General features: G+C 35.8%; 1 protein-coding gene across 3 annotated transcripts in view; it reads left to right on the top strand.

Moving 5' to 3' along the window:
• Positions 1-17730, top strand: part of PLA2G4A (phospholipase A2 group IVA) — a 143889-nt gene that overhangs the window by 104920 nt on the left and 21239 nt on the right. For all 3 annotated transcript variants that reach the window (XM_057728949.1, XM_057728950.1, XM_057728951.1), the window contains 4 exons: positions 4928-5065; positions 5154-5246; positions 9068-9139; positions 13943-14185. In XM_057728949.1, the coding sequence (XP_057584932.1) occupies positions 4928-5065; positions 5154-5246; positions 9068-9139; positions 13943-14185 (546 nt within the window). The remainder of the gene's footprint in view (positions 1-4927; positions 5066-5153; positions 5247-9067; positions 9140-13942; positions 14186-17730) is intronic.

The raw sequence follows: 17730 nt of genomic DNA, 5'->3' as shown, positions 1-17730 counted from the left end.
TATGAGAAGAGTTGGAGGTCTGAAGATGAATGGAATTTGTATACGAAAGGCAAATTTAATTGTTGGATGAGGGGTTAAGGCGTGCTGTAGGAGTCTAGGATAACTGTGGCATACTCAGCAGCAGTAAGGAACCACACTTTGTGATGGAGTTGATAGGGAAAGTTAAGATTCTATCATACATAAATGTAAGGGCCATGAAAAATTGATTTTTTGTTGTTGTTGGTTTGGTTTTGGTTTGTTTTGTTTTTGGTTTCCGATAGCTATTGTCTTATGAAGTCTTGGAATGCTTGGAAATTGGTTGGTAAATACCACTAGCATGCTAGTCAAATCTGTGCATAGCCAAACAAGCCTTCCTTTACCTCAGAAGCATTATGATATAGTTAAACAAGCATTAAACTAACTTGGAAGCCTTGTCTTACTTCTAAGCTGAAATACCTTGGGTGGGTCATTTAATCTCTCTGATTCTTATTTTCCTTATTTTTAAAAAGACGGATATTAGTAAACATAAGTGTTAGCTTACAGAGCTATGAAGCCAATTGCACGAGATATGGATAACACTGAATATGATGATGAGACAAAAATATAATAGTTTTTATGTTATTGTTATGATTGTTACAACATTTTCACAGTGATCTCTTTTTATTCTGAACTTTTAGTCAGCAGCCATTCTCAAGAGAAAATCTGACTAAAATAATTAAAGAAAAAATCCTATTTCAGTGAATGAGTATTTTGGATTCATCTAGAGTGAGAAAAGGCCATTTTAGGTGCGGTTAGCGGTCTTTCAACCTGGATATGTCTGATTTGAGCCAAATGCCTAATTGGGATATTGTTACCAAGATGAGAGACGCCCCATTAACCTTCATTGTTAAGTTTCTATGATAAGGAGGTTCAAGTTGTTTCTTCCAACAGAGCTGAACAAAACTATCAAACATTAGTTATGTGGATCTTGTGTCCAGATGAGACATTCAAAAGGGGATATTATAAGTGTTCAGGTAGCTTGAGTCATTGCAGAAAAAAAAAAGGGAGACATATCTATGCTTTATGTCTTTAAAATTTGCTTAGATTAAAATGGATAGTCAGGAAAAAAGGTTAAAATATTATTTGAATTATATTATAAAAAGTCAAAGATCCAAATTATCTTAGCTTACAGAAGTTTTATCAACTTTACTTCAACAATACCAGAGAATGTTTTTCTTCCCTCTTAGAAAAGTTTTAAACACTTTCCCCTTTTGAAGACTTTAAACAAATAAACATTACTTGTTTAAATGGTTACGTATTTTTGACTCCTCCACTTCACTACATATCTAGTAGGATTTCAAACTTTCATTTTAAATTTCCATTGGTCAGTAAATTGCATCTACTGAGCACAATTTATAGACTTAACATCATGTTAAGTTCTTTAACAGACACTATCGAAGTAAAAATATAGTACTCTTCCTCAAGAAAATTATAGTCTCATTAACAAGACAAAAGTAAAACATGAAAAATTAATAGGCCATACACAGAGAATACTATTATTTGTTAGAGTATGTAGAACTGACATACAGTGAAAGATATTAGAGATTTAGTATAGTCGTAAGAACAACTTTACGAGGGTGATAGAACTCAGATTTAAGTTGAACTTGGAAAGATCTATCAATTGGAGGTGAAAAGTCATCTTTGTATAAAACAATATAAGAAAATGTTCAGAAGGAAAGCCAAATTTACATTTCAGGGAGCAGTAAAAAGACACCAGCCTTGGTCTCATGTGCGAACTGGTGAAGAGTAGGTGGTATATTTGGGAAAACCATTAGTGCCAAGTTATAGAAAGATTTGAATTCCAAACAGAAATTTTTACATTCAATTATGATAATGGGAAATACTTGAATGATTTTTGGTAGGGCAATAGAATGATTTAAATAGTGTTTTTGAAAAAAAAAACATTTTGGTGATTCATATGGGTAGATTGGCAAGGAAAGAAACTGGAAGCAGTGATATTAAATAAGGTCCTGGAACTAAGGAGATATTGATAAGGAAAGAGAGGAGAAGATGGATGTGAAAAGCTTAAAGTTTACCAGTGAAATGTGTGATGCATGGATTTTATGTGAGTGGGTGTAAGAGTGATTTCGGTTAAAAATATATATATATTTTTCTGGGCTGTGATAGCGTAAGGTAGACTGGGAAGGAAGGTGATGAATTCCTGTACAGGCAAGTGTAGTGGGATGTGATGACAGCGTACCCAAGTGTGAATGCATCTCAGGAAGTTGGAAAGAAGTAGATGGAGGTTCAGGAGAGAGGTTCACGTTTGAAATGTACGAGTCAACAGCAGAAAAATAGCAGCCAAATTACCATTGTGAATTCTTCAGTGAGGGTTAGAGAACAAATCTACCTCTGAAGAACATCTCTCATTACTATGTGTGTAAACCACAGCATTAATCAAGAAGAGATTGCTGGAGAAGCAGGAACCAGGAAGTCTTTATGCTTTAGGACCCTGGAGAGGGGTGTGCAATTCAGAAGCAAGAAATTGCTCACAGTTATATAGAAATTTTCCTAACGGCCTCTGACTCATTGCTATTCATGCCTCACTAACTCCATGTATAAAACACACCACTTTGTCATGAAGTGTATATGTGCCATTTGGCTTTGATGTTGAAATGAATTATAATGTTATCACAATTGTGATTTTATAACTTGTTTCACAAATGTAGAATGTTCTAACCTATACTACTGAGTAAATAATAAATAATACATACCCACAATTCCTGTTCCAAAACTTTGAGGACAGATGTTTTAAAATTCAGAATATTTTAGATTTTGAAGTTAAAAAAAATATACTGTACTGTATATTACATAATACCCCACTGGGGTCTTATAATCAAATGGAGTGATTTCTCCAATGGAACGTATTGATATTCACATTGAGTGGGATATGTAAAGATTAAGCCTAATATCATTTCAAGACTGGTTTTTCTGCTAAATGAGTTCGGGTCAGGTTTTACCACCAAGTGAACAGCAAAAAAACTGTAGATTTTGGAGTTACTTGGATTTGGGATTGTTGGATAGGGGGTTATAGACATGCAATAATTTTAGAAAGGGAAAAACTGAAAAAAAATAAAGGAGGACAGAGGATTTGGGGTTAGACAGGGGTACGTGATAGTGGGACTCCATAGAAGATGGTCAACAAAGACTTTGAACTAAAGGTTAAGAAGGAGCAAGCCTTATGATTACAGAAGGGAATAGCAAGCGTAAGGGCTGTGAGGTGGGAATGAGCCTGGTCTCCTGGAGAAAATTAAAACGATGTGTGGCTACAGTGAAATAAACAAGGCAAAATGTGATAGGAGATTGATTAGGACATGGGTCAGACAGGGAGCGTGAGCCAGACTGTCATGAAGGCTTCTTGGCCATGTTTTTATTTTTGGTGTAACGGGAAGCCATTGGAAAGCTTTCAGCTGGCATTGGTGTGCTGTGATTTATATTTTTATTTATTTTTTAAAAATTAATTTATTAATTTATTGGCTGCATTGGGTCTTCGTTGCTGCACACAGGCTTTCTCTAGTTGCGGTGATGCAGGCTTTTCATTGTGGCCACTTCTTTTGTTGTGGAGCATGGGCTCTAGGTGCGCGGCCTTCAGTAGTTGTGGCACACAGGCTTAGTTGCTCCCCGGCATGTGGGATCTTCCCGGACCAGGGCTCGAACCCACGTCCCCTGCATGGCAGATTCTTAACTACTGAGCCACCAGGGAAGTCCCTATGATTTATATTTTAAAAAATTCATTTTGGCTGCAGGGTATCGAAAAGGTAGTAGGGGAATAGCTAGAATGTTTTAAGAGGTTATTGTGGAGATCCAGGAGAGAGGATGGTGGCTTGTACCAGTATGGTCACGGTGAACAAATGGGTAAGTAGCCAGTTTCTAACTGGTGATAGAGTCTACAGAACTTGATTTTTGTATTTGATATTTAAGAGGAAGAGGACCACCAAGAATAATTCTAAAGTATGGAAAGTGGTAGGAATGTATGAAATGTATGATAGGACCATTTACCAAGAAGTGGAAGACGAAGAGAGTGGCAAGGAAATGGGAGTCAAAAATCAGGAATTCTGTTTGGATACATTAGGATTCAGATAATTATTAGGCAGAGATAGAGCCGCAGGAATACATGAAATATAATAGTGGCTACTATTTATTGAGTGATTAAAATGTGCTATGTCCTCTTCTAAGTTCTTTAAGTTTCTTAACTCATTAGGTCTTCACAACAATTCTATAAACTGTCTACTGATTTTATTCACATCTTACATATTAAAAAATGAAGACACAGGGAACACAAGTAATCTACCCAAAATTGCATGGTTAGTAAGCTGCAGAACGGAATTTGAACCCAGGGCTTTGGCTCCAGAGCCTCTGCTCTTAGAAAATATACTCTATTGGCCCTATTACCATGCATTTCTGAAGACATACAGTGTAAACACTTTGCATTGTAATCTTGTGAGTTAGAATAATGGTTAAGAAACAAAATTAAGGAAAGGTGAAGAAAAGGCAAATGTTAGAAACCACTTTCTTCCATTTTCATAGTCTGCTTGCACTATCAGAAAGTTTAATTTCTCTTGTCTACTTCACAGATTTTAAACATCTGCATCAGCAGTTTTAAAACTGAGTCTAAAGTTTTCCCTTAAGATGGGCTTTATAAAAGATGTCTTGAGTTTTTTAATGCAAAAGGGTCCTTCAGTTTATGCAAACTGAAGGACCCTTTTGTGTTCTCGTTTGGTTCATCTGTGAGCTTTTCCCCTCGACTTCTTCTATACAATGCCATACACATAATAGGCATTTGGTTAATTTTTTAAAAATATTTTAAATAAATGAATGAGAGTAATCATGGCAATGTTGATGCAATATTTGTACACATCTCTGCAGTATTTTTGTATTAATGGATTTCATTTTTTTAAAATGATTTCAGATTGGGTTGAATTTAGTCCGTATGAAATTGGCATGGCTAAATATGGTACTTTTATGGCTCCTGATTTATTTGGAAGCAAATTTTTTATGGGAACAGTTGTAAAGAAATATGAAGAAAACCCCTTGCATTTCTTAATGGGTAAGTGATCCAAATCTACCATGAGTTTGTTTGACTGTTTTAAATCTTAGTACATCCTAAGTCATTCTCTGTTTTTGCTTTACTTTAGGTGTTTGGGGCAGTGCATTTTCCATATTGTTCAACAGAGTCTTGGGAGTTTCTGGCTCACAAAATAAAGGTTCCACAATGGAAGAAGAACTAGGTATTGTAAAAACATGCTTACATTGATAATAATTATGCTATATTGATAAATTTCATTAACACATATATATAGAGAGAAAATTAAATCATCATAAAGATTGTAATTATTGTAATTATTCTGTTATAATGTTTTGAATTTGAATTACATTTGAGTCAACGTAATTATTTGCTAGAAGTCGTATGTATATTGCCTCTTAAGTATTATCCTAATATTGAGGTTGTGAAATTCATAAAAACTACTGATTCCTGAGAATAATTTTTACTAGAGCATCTTCATTCTTTTAGTTATTATACATCAAAACATACTGTTGGTCTTAGAGAATACACACATTCTCTGTATACAATGGTGCAAAAGCGATACTACTCAGTAGAAACCATACTCTGAATCTTGAGTTTTGATCTTTTTGATTTGTATTAAATCTAACTCACTAGCCCACAATAAATTAAAAGTAATATTTACAAAACTCGAGAAAGTAGATGAACTCAGTTGAGGACCAGCAGTTTTCATTTGTTGTAATATTAATGCCATAGAAACATATGTTTTCTTTAAAGAATAAATTTGACTTTAAGTAAACGAAACAAAACAGATATTTAGTATCTCCTAAATGCCTTGCCATCTGTATTGCAATCAACACCAGATTTTCTTATGGATATTTTGACTGGAGGTGGGAAGGAGCAGGGGATGCTAAATTTGATTTTGGGGCCAGCCTAGCCGGGGTTGGGGAGAAGGGTCCTGTAGATTATCAGCACACTACCTACCTACTACCTCTTCTCTGCCTGTGAAGTATCACACATTTATTTGAGGACAGAGTTAACAGAACAACATAAATGACTTTTTCAGCAATCAATTTATTTGAAGAATACTTGCATGTAAGATACTTACTGTAGGATTTTTCTGACAAGCCATCCTTAGTTATTGCAGACAGACAGTTGATTTAATTAAGCTTTATATGCAAAACAAAAATACAATTGTAACTTTAATTTATGTATTACAAGTTGGCTTATAAGTAGTGTGATCACTCTTCCTGCAAGAATTGATTTTAGACATGTGGTATTTATATTAAGTGCAGTAACTTTCTATGGTCCTTAATATTTGGGGGTAGTTCTTAGTAAATAATGGAGAAGTGATCTTATGATTGCAATAGAGTCAAAGATTTTAATATAAAAATAAAAAGAACCAAAAGGTACTTTGCCCTTGCCCTCGCTCCTGTCTTCCGAGCATCACTCAGTGAGTAAACAGCCAAGGTTGGTGGAACTTTTGGGTGTTCTCTGACCTTAACTACAGAGAATGTAAATTGATACAGCCACTATGGAGGACAATATGGAGGGTCCTTAAAAAACTAGGAATAGAACTACCATGTGACCCAGCAATCCCACTACAAGGCATATACCCTGAGAAAACCATAATTCAAAAAGATACATGTACCATAATGTTCATTGCAGCACCAATAGCCAGGACATGGAAGCAACCTAAATGTCCATCAACAGATGAATAGGTAAAAAAGATGTGGCACATATATACAATGGAATATTACTCAGCTGTAAAAAGGAATGAAATTGAGTTATTTGTGTGAGGTGGATGGACCTAGAGTCTGTCATACAGAGTGAAGTAAGTCAGAAAGAGAAAAACAAATACCATGTGCAAATGCATATATATGGAATCTAGAAAAATGGTACTGATGAACCTAGTGGCAGGGCAAGAATAAGGTTGCAGACGTAGAGAACGGACTTGAGGACACAGAGGCGGAAGGGGAAGCTGGGACGAAGTGAGAGAGTAACATTGACATATATACACTACTAAATGTAAAATAGCTAGCTAGTGGGAAGCTGCTGCATAACACAGGGAGATCAGCTTGGTGCTGATCCCATCCTAGAGGGATGGGATAGGGAGGGTGGGAGAGAGGCTCAAGAGGGAGGGGATATGGGGATAGATATATAAATACAGCTGATTCACTTTGTTGCACAGCAGAAACTGGCACAACATTGTAAAGCAATTATACTCCAATAAAGATCTGAAGAAAAAAAAAAGGGTAACTGCAAAGCAAATTGTATAATGCTGAAATGCTCTGACTGGATTTATTTTAAAGAACCTTATGTCCCAGATGAATATCCTGTTCTCAACGTTAATTTTGTGGGAATAACTAACTCTTCTCTGAGTTATGTGAAGAGTTCAGGAAAAAAGAAGAGAAAAAGTAGTCGCCTCTTGTGAGGCTTGCTACTCTGTGCTCTTCTGTGTTGAATAATCCAGATAAACCCAGGGTTTGTTGCTTTTTCCTCCTAAGGCAGGAAGAGAATAGGACTGAAATAACACATCTGAAGGTGGGTGAGATGATGGCCGAAGGCCAAGGAAAAGGAGAATGTTTATACTCAATAGTCTTGAATATTCTTTGTTGTGAGCCATCCCCTTTGAGACCAGTGGTTCGGCAGCTTATTTACTTTCTCTGTGTGTCAGACTTAAGGGCAATATTGTGTGCGTGAGAACCACCAGCCAGCAGGATGCATGTTACCTCAGATTAGGTAAGGGTTTCCAGGAATGAAACCAGAGAGGTGACAGAGGGGAATCTGAGGACTCCCGGTGACCCTTTCATCCACTGGCTGACTAAAGTCTACCTCTTAGAGGGGTGTTCAGAGGTGGTTTTTGTTTTGTTTTCCTCTCTTTCAAAGAAACACTTTAAGGTAAATTGGAGTGTAATATGGGGAAACCAAATGTTATACCTATATTTTTCTCAGTTTAAAAGCCCAAATGGCTATTAATGAAAATTATAAATCTGGAGTCAGTTTCCTAGGATTAAAAAAAATCCTATTGACTAACAGAAGGAAAAAAAGATCACCCTACGGAAAGGGATTTCATGTAAGTGTCCAAAAAAAGTTTGATTTTTCTACAAATGTTGATTATAAAATGGTTTGTGTACTCCATAATTTGGGTACTTTTTACTTGAAAAAAAGACATGCTAGTTTTTTTTTTTTAAATCAAGTCTGTCTTTTTAAAAAAATTTTATTTACTTATGTATTTATTGACTACATTGGTCTTTGTTGCTGCTCACGGGCTTTCTCTAGTTGCGGTGAGCAGGGCTACTCTTTGTTGCGGTGCAGGGGCTTCACATTGTGGTGGCTTCTCTTGTTGTGGAGCCAGGCCTCTAGGCACATGGGCTTCAGTAGTTGCAGCTTGCGGGCTCTAGAGTGCAGGCTCAGTAGTGGTGGCACATGGGCTTAGTTGCTCCCTGGCATGTGGGATCTTCCTGGAGCAGGGATCGAACCCGTGTCCCCTGCATTGGCAGGCAGATTCTTAACCACTGTGCCACCAGGGAAGTCCAAATTATGCTAGATTTTACACTTGTTTTTGTTTTATGGATTTATGTTTTCTATTTTAGTTTTTATAACTGCTCTCAATATGTTCTGAGGAAGCACAAATCGATACCAAAACACACATTTCAGTAGATGATATTCAGTATTATTGAAAATCAAAAGATACCTTTTATTAGTAACTTTGTTCATTTTGATGAAACAGTTTTGTGGCCCCCTTGTAAATGTGGGCTTTCAACATGTTTATTTGAAGTAAAATAGTGGAGTTTTTTTGGTATAACAAGAATTACATAATCAAGTTATTCTTTCTTTCAGAACTAAGATAAACAAATAAAAATTCTCCCCTTTAAATCATGTATAAATAATTCTAAACTAATTTTTCATACCCTGGGAAATATCATTTTCCAATGAGAAATTCGAAGACCTCACTGTGGTTTTGCTGAGATTACTTCCTTACAGTAAATTTCATTGTGTCTTGACACCTGAGATTCTGAAACTTGTTTTGTTTTCTTTCCGCAGAAAATATTACAGCAAAGCATATTGTGAGTAATGATAGCTCGGATAGTGATGATGAATCACAAGAGCCCAAAGGTAAGAGCACTGGTGCTGTCTCTACAGAAGTGGGTTAGGAAAAGACATGAATGTTTTGTCTGATTTTCTCAGTCGAGATACTAGCGGTCATCTCTGCTTAAGGCGCTGAGTGATAGAATTGTAGCTTTCAATTCAGAAAGAGAATTAATGCCATATATGTAATAAAATATGCAACACTTAAGTATCCCTTATTTCATGTCTTCTAAATACCTCAAAAATAGTATCAGGTGAACAGAGAACAAACGGACATAGTAGAAATACCAAATTCTGTGTTAAGTCTGACTAGGACTTAAAATATCACTTAGAAGCCCCAGGCTTCTCGGCATGGAAATTGTGACTTGGGAACATTTTTACATGCCTTTAATAACTAAAATTTCATCTTGTAAAATCTTATTATTAAGTAACATGTAGAAAATTATGTTCTCACTCCATTCCTGAGCCTTATCACATTGCCAACGTTCTACCTCTCAGGAAGGGATCAGTGATGAAGTGAGGTAGAATTATCGAGAAATTTTGTTTTGTATATTACTTCATAGTTCAAGTGAGTTCTTTTACACCTTGACAAGGCAGTTTTTAGCTTTGTGTGGATCATGATAGTCAGTGTGGAGTCAGGGAAGAGAAAAGGCAAGGGTCAGGGATGTTTGTTGCAATTGTTAGGTGGTAAAATGGAATGATTTTTGACACAGTACAAATGGTCCCAAGAGCTCAAAAGCCAAAACAAATGAACAAAAAGCAAAGAGAAGACTTTATAACAACTGGATGAACATGTCCTTTTATAGTTTGAATACAGTCATCTAGATTGTAAAAGATATTAAATGCTTTCTTGTCCGAAACCTAAGGAACTCCACCAGCCAAGGTGTAGATATTGGAAGAGCCTTGTTTAATCTTTGCTGAATCAACACTAAAATTAAAGTTCTCTTTTCATGGCTGGGCTGTTATTTTTTAGTTGTTCAGGTCTTTTTTTTTTTTTTTAACTCTGAATTTCCTTTTAATGAAGGGAGATAGTACAAAGGGGTTAGACAGCATATGCCTAGCATTTCTAGAATTAATTATGTATTGATTTTGAACTATGAAGTAGATGTAATAATGGTTTATCAATTATTAAGTAAATTGCTAAAACTATCAGTACATTTGATCACCTCTGCAGTACTAGCTAGTTATCTTAATGTTGAGAAGTTCAAGGACCCTCTGAATATGGCTGCTTTGGTTTTAGTGGCAACCTACATTGGAGAATGATATTTAGGATGTTTTTGAGGATTTCTTATTAGCTCTTAATATTCATTTTTTAAAAATAGCCTTTATTTATTAGAGTAGTTTTAGACTCACAGCAAAATTAAGCAAAAAGTACGGAGGGTTCCTATATATTTCCTGCACCTACACACACAGCCTCCACCACTTTCAACATCCTATACCAGAGTGGTGCATTTAATGCCATCAGTGAACCTATACTGACACATCATTATCACTCAAAGTCCAAGCTTTAGGGTTCACTCTTGGTATTGTATATTCTATAAGTTTTCACAAATGTATAGTGACATGTATCTACCATTATAGTATTATATAGAATAGTTTCACTGCCCTAAAATCTTCTGTGCTCTATTTATTCCTCTGCTTCCCACCTCCACCCCGTGGCAACCACTGATCTTACTATCTCCATCATTTTGCCTTTCTAGAATGTTATATAGTTGGAACCATACAGTGTATAGCCTTTTCAGATTGGCTTCTTTCACTTAGTAATATGCATTTGTCTCCTCCATGTTTTTTTATGGCTTGATAGCTCATTTCGTTTTAGCACTGAATAATATTTCATTGTCTGGGTATACCATAGTTTATCCATTTACCTACTGAAGAATATCTTGGTGGCTTTCAAATTTTGGCAGTTATGAATAATGCTGCTATAAACATCCATGTTCAGATTTTTGTCTGGGTATGTTTTCAGCTCCTTTTAATAAAAACCAAGAAGCATGATTGCTGTATCATGTGATACAAGCATAATTAAGTTTTGTTAGAAACTTCCAAACTGTCTTGCAAAGTGGTTGTACCACTTTGTGTTTCCATCAGCCATGTATGAGTGTTCCTGTTGCTCCACATCCTCACCAGCATTTGGTGTTGTTAGTGTTTTGGATTTTGGCGTTTCTAATAGGTGTGTAGTGTCATCTTGGTGTTTTAATCTGTATTTCCTTGATGATGTGACAGAGAACATTGTTTCATATACTTAGTTGACCATCTATATGTCTTCTTTGGTGAGGTGTCTGTTATGGTCTTTTACCCATTTTTAAATTGACATGGTTGTTTTCTTCTTGTTCAGTTTTAAAAGTTCTTTGTGTATTTTGGATAATGGTCCATTATCAGATGTGCCTTTTTTTTTTTTTTTTTTTAATTTTGGGAAGGATGAGCAGTTAACAGTTGTCTGTCTTACTTTAGATAGAATTCTTTTTTATTTTTATTGTCTTTTTTTTCATTGACGGGTTAGTCAATTTACTTTTTTTTTTTTGGCTACCTTGCATGGCTTATGGGATCTCAGTTCCCTGACAAGGGATCAAACAGGGGCCACAGCAGGGAAAGCCCGGAATCCTAACCACTAGGCCACCAGGAACTCCCTAGATGTGTCTTTTGCAAATATTTTCTCCCAGTCTGCGGCTTGTCTCCTTCTTTTGATGCCCCTTCATTTTTAGTCATGTGATTTTGAAGGAGGTCTTTAGGCATTTTCAACTCTAGCTTTTTCAAATCTGTTCTGGCATCATTTTACCTGCTCTTACAGAATTGCCGTAATCATCAAATTAGCAAATGCGTACAAATGGCTTTTTTTAAAAAAAATTAATTTATTTATTTATTGGCTGTGTTGGGTCTTCGTTGCTGCACACAGGCTTTCTCTAGTTGTCGCGAGTGGGGGCTACTCTTCATTGTGGTGCTTGGACTCCTCATTGTGGTGGCTTCTCTTGTTGCAGAGCATAGGCTCTAGGTACACAGGCTTCAGTAGTTGTGGCACATGGGCTCAATAGTTGTGGTTCATGGGTTCTAGAGTGCAGGTTCAATAGTTGTGGCGCACGGGCTTAGTTGCTCCGTCGCATATGGTATCTTCCTGGGGCAAGGATCGAACCTGTGTCCGCTGCTTTGGCAGGTGGATTCTTAACCACTGCGCCACCTAAGAAGTCCCATACAAAGAGTTTTAAGTTGTAAAGGGCTAATACTTATAAATTTACTATTAGAATTAAACTAATAAGCAATAGATATCATTTATCTGTTGACTTTTGGGTTTGTCCCACAAATGATGTCATTGCCAAATATATCATAAGGAAAGTAGATCTGCTGCTGTATAGAAGTGGGATAAATTTAATAAAAATAATAATAATAACAACAGCAATGATGAAGAAGAAGAAAAAGAGGAGAAAGCTCCAAATCTTTGGAAAATAATTGAATATGTTATTCATATCCTGTGTAACTGAAGATATAAATCATTCGTTTTAAAGCCTGATTTGTTCTAGTGAAAGATTTTTTTGTTGTATACAGCATTAGAAAAGTGTAGGAGTAGAAGAGTGTATATTTGTTTTTTTGTGACTGTGCAGGCATCTGGATTGGTTATTGAAAGAAAGATCCCTTACATTTACTGAGCTCAGTTAAGCTAATCTTTTGAAGATAAAAATCAGTATTATGGTCTTATGTATGTTTAGTTACCATTTATTGAAAATTATGAAGTTTGAATATAGATTCTCTTCTTCCTCTGTCAACACACACACACACACACACACACACACACACACATATAGATTTATATATGCATGTATATTTATACTCAGAGTTCCCAGAAATCTGAACAGAAGGGATTGGGGGGGGGGCGGATTATACTCTACTATACAGTGTACTTCTGAAGACTATTGATGGCGAAGATTATGCTGCTGCTGCTGCAAATACAACTATTTCTACTACCAACTAGTGTTCATTGAGAATTTAACATAGGCCAAGCACTTTTGTAAGAAATTTACATGAATGCATTAACTTAGTTTATCCTAACAACAACCCTGTGAGGTTTACTGATGAGGAAATGAAGGCTGAGAAGGGTCAACTAACTAGTAAACAGTAGAAAGAGAATTGGAATCTTGGCAGCCTGGTTCTGGAGCCAGTACTCTAAATAACTACACAATATGGCTTCCCAGTAGTAGTTATGAGTGCATAGATTTTAAGGAAAAAGTCAATGAAAACTGCTTCTTTAGGAAGATTGCTGAATTTTAACATGTTTTAAAACATATGTTTAATTTACAGACTTTTAAACCCCAAACTTTATAAGCAAGAATGAAATGACAGTTCGGGGGTGTTTATTGAGCAGCAAATATATGTCGAATCCTTCAGCTGTCTGCTCTTAGTTTGCGTGATTCTGGTTGTTTACTAAACAGAACAGGGAAGAAAACTTGGGAAAGGAAGGGGATTAGCCTCTCTGGATATTCCGTGTGTGTGTGTGTGTGTGTGTGTGTGTGTGTGTGTGTGTGTAGCCAGGGAACAGAAAGACAAGAATTGGGGAAAGGGAAAAATGGGAAAATAGAAGTTTCTCTGGAAATCAAAGAAAAGGCCAAGTGACACTGTCAAGAATACAGCCTTTAGACAGACTGCAGGTAAAGGGCACAGTAAGAACAATGGAAGAACAAAAATGATTAACTGAAATATTTACTATATTAATTTACATGAATAAATGTTGTTGAATCAAAATCTGTAGAGCTTCATCATTAATGTTAACGTTCCATTGCCCAAAGAGCTTTTTCATTTGCATGGATTTTGGAATCCGTATAATGATCTTCTCCTTTTTCTTAGGCACTGAAAACGAAGAGGCAGAAAGGGAATATCAAAATAATAATGAAGCAAGTTGGGTGCAACGTATGATAATGGCCTTAGTGAGTGACTCAGCTTTGTTCAACACCAGAGAAGGACGTGCTGGGAAGGTGCACAACTTCATGCTGGGCTTGAATCTCAACACATCCTATCCGATGTCTCCTTTGAGAGACTTTACCACCCAGGAATCCTTGGATGAAGATGAATTGGATGCAGCTGTAGCAGGTAAGTACACAAAATGTAACCCATGGAAGCTAATTCCTGGAGATCCTTCTTCCTTCTCTGGGGAGGAACATTTTAATTATTAATAGTAATTCATTTACAGTCAAATTTAAAAACATGCATTTAATGTGTGAAGGCTGCTGAATTATTTTTTTGGAAGAAAAAAATACATTGAGCAGGAAATGGCATCATCACGTTCGCATAAAGAGTTTTCACTGAAATATTGAGAGAGATTTTGCTCCTCTCCATATTGGTCAAGGTTCACTCACAGAAAACAGGAAACCCCCTCCCTTGTTTAAGCGAGAGGAGTTTAAAGTAGATGGTTACAAAGTGGTTCCAAGGCTTGGAAGAGCAAGCTTCAGGCTGAGCATCTAGGAATAATTCCAAAAACACTTCAGGATCACCCCCGCAAACACCCCCACAACGGTGCTTGGCAGTAGAAATAGCAGAAATGTAGCCTCTGTCTCATTTCCTCCTTCAGCTCTCACGTGGTTGTTTCTCCTTGGCAAAGGATGGGTCTCAGCAGATCCAGAGCTGGGAGGGAATCTGTTACATGTTGGTCCTCAGCCTGTCTCTCCAGTGCAGAGAAGTAATGTGTGCCCCTTGGGGTGTGAGTGGAGTTGAGTTTACCCATCTGCATTGTCTCTCAGGCTATTGAATCTGTCCTTCCAGTTCTCCAAAAGGGTTCGTAACTTTCTTAAGGCCACCTAAGAACCTCGTAAGAACCCACTCACTTTCAGGCTTGTCACTTAGCCAAACTCCAAAAAATATTGCCCTTGATTCTTCAGTTCCATGTATGTTCCAGATTAAAAGTTAAATTTGCCTTGGTGACTAATCACTACCTAATAATGTTTTTTATAACGCTCCTGTCATCTTAAATTTTTTTCTACTTCGTCAGGCCATCTTTTTCTCCTTAACTGCCCAAATGTCATTTCTCAGTCATTTCTGCCAAAGGACATTGACAGGAGGCTATGAGAACATAAATGGAAATTTTTCCAAAAGACTTTCTACTACTCTTTGTTTAAGGATTCTACCTATGAAAATTAGGACATGACTTTAGATCTTGTTGTTGTTTAGGTAATGCTGTTTCTGTTTGTTGCTTGAGCTTAAGGGAAATTGCAGAAGCAAAAGTTACCCCTGTTGTTTAAATAAGAGGAGTAGAAACTCACTATATTTTGCATTATATTTGTGGCATCAAAGTCTAGGATATGAGGTATGTCTGATTATATACCTGCAATGCAAACCCTTTCATATGAGCTATAATAAAAGTCTATTTGTTATAAGGTCAGTGTCTCTTTTTAAATTCATCCAAAATAAAAATACTTGACCGTACAATCAGTGACATTATTTTTTTTTGCATACTTATGATTTAACTTATTGCTGTTACAATACCAATTAAAGGTATCTTCTTTAGAAACAGGCTTTATGGATGAATGATGTTGCACTTAGAAAAAAAAAAAAGAACTCAGCCTCACAGAGCATTTAGGACTAGAAAGAATCGTTAGTTATTTTACTCCATAGAAAAGGAAGATCAAAGAAGATAGCATCATGTTTGCCTAGAATTGCTCAACTGAGCTAGAATTGGGACACTTGAATAGGCCTCTTGACATTGCTCAGAAGTCTTTCCCTTCTACTCACTCCCTTCCTCATAGCCCTTGCTTTTATTAGTCATTATCTTGCTGATGTAAAAATGGAAGTTTCCTTGTGTGTACTTATTACATCTGTTTTATGTTATTACTTTGATCACATCACCAAGCAAAGCTCCTTCTGTGGTTTGCATGGCACGGGTTCTGCACTTTTTAACAACTTCCTGGTGATTTTGCAATAGTTTATGTAGATTTGGAGGCGTTAGTGTTGCTAGGTAATATACAGTGCTCAGTTAAATCTGAATTTCAATTTAGATAGATAGATAGATGATAGATAGATGATGATAGATGATAGATAGATAGATAGATAGATAGATGATAGATAGATATAGATAGATAGATTAGATAGCTAGATAGATGATAGATGGAGAGAGAGAGAGAATATAAGTATGCCCTTTGTAACATTTGGGACATGTTTGTATAAAAATTATTTGCTATTTATCGGAAACTCAAATTTAACTGGACATCCTATATTTTTACTAGCTAAATTTAGTACCCTTAGGAAGTGTACCTCTTTCATTATTCTCACCTAATGTCAAATTGTTCTTCATTTTCATCTTTCTTCTTTCCTTTGTGCGTTCTTGCATTGACACAGTATTTACAGAGCTACTTCAATGGGCATGGCACTAGGGATCCAGTTGTCAACAAGACATGCAATCCTTGCCCTCAGGAAGATTAAAATCGTTTCATGACCCTTTCTTGAAAATTTGATTCATGGAGGGATTTATACACTTTATTTAACAATGATAAAAGAGTACAGTAAAACTAAAAACCAGGAAACCTGATCCTGATGGAACCGTAGGTCTGCAAGGATGCATGACCTTCATTTGCCCTCTCTCTAGTGCTTGGGGGATAATTGTTGTACATCACCCTATCTGACTTCTTTCTTTATTCAGCACCTTTTGAAAAAAAGAGTCATGGACAGTTTTCATAAAATGACATGCGATAGAAATATTATTCATCCTAAAATATGATATTTCACAGATTCATTATTTCTTTTGTTGAGATATTTTGAAATGTTCTAACCTAAAATTGTTTTAAATTAATGAGCTTTGTAAGAAATTTTAAATATCATTTCTCAATGTATATCTCATTAAATTATACTTCAGTCACTTTGTATTTATCCGATTGAAAAAATGTATACAGCATGTTGACTTTTGTCAAAAATCCAGTTCGGTGAGTGACAAGTTCATTCAAATTTGTTGCTTATGGACCAAATGTACTGAATTGATTAGTGCTTTTTCAAACAAAGCCCTTACCAAGATAGATTCTGTTTATGTCCCTCTGGTTATTTCCAAGTTTTAGAATAAAACTATATGTTTGGAATGAAAAAGTTACAAGGTTTATCATAAAATATGATCAACTTGGTTCATAAAAGCTTCATTAAAACTTTTATTATACAGTTAAAATATCACAATTTAATTAAAACATTAATTAAGGTTATTTCTCTTTTATTTTTAGAGATTTTGTTTATCTTATCTGGATATTATGTTGGGAAAATCTTACATTTAGTTTACTATTTTGTTTGTCAAGATTAAAATTTGAGCATCTTGATTTGAATAATCTCTCAATCTAAAATGAGAAAAACTTACTGTACTATTTTTGTGCCTATTACTTCCTCTTGCAGACTATCTTTTGAAAACAAGAGAAATAAGATGAAAAAATTCCCCTCATTTGTTTACTTCAAAATAGTTGTATACCTGTGGAAACTAATTTTGGAGAAGCTGTTCATTAGTTATGTGACTTCTTTCCTGTTTACTTTTGTGTTTATATTATTTACTGTGACAAGCACCATCTGGAATAAGAAATCAAGACATGAGTTCATTTAGGCCAGAGTTCAAAACTCAGACATCCAAATATTTGTACATTATAAATTGAATCTGTGTGATGTATTTGTAAAAT

The sequence above is a fragment of the Hippopotamus amphibius genome, chromosome 3 (genome assembly GCF_030028045.1).
Source record: "Hippopotamus amphibius kiboko isolate mHipAmp2 chromosome 3, mHipAmp2.hap2, whole genome shotgun sequence".
Lineage (NCBI taxonomy): Eukaryota > Metazoa > Chordata > Mammalia > Artiodactyla > Hippopotamidae > Hippopotamus > Hippopotamus amphibius.
Note: the sequence above shows the minus strand (reverse complement) of the source record. Positions and strands in the feature narration are given on the sequence as shown.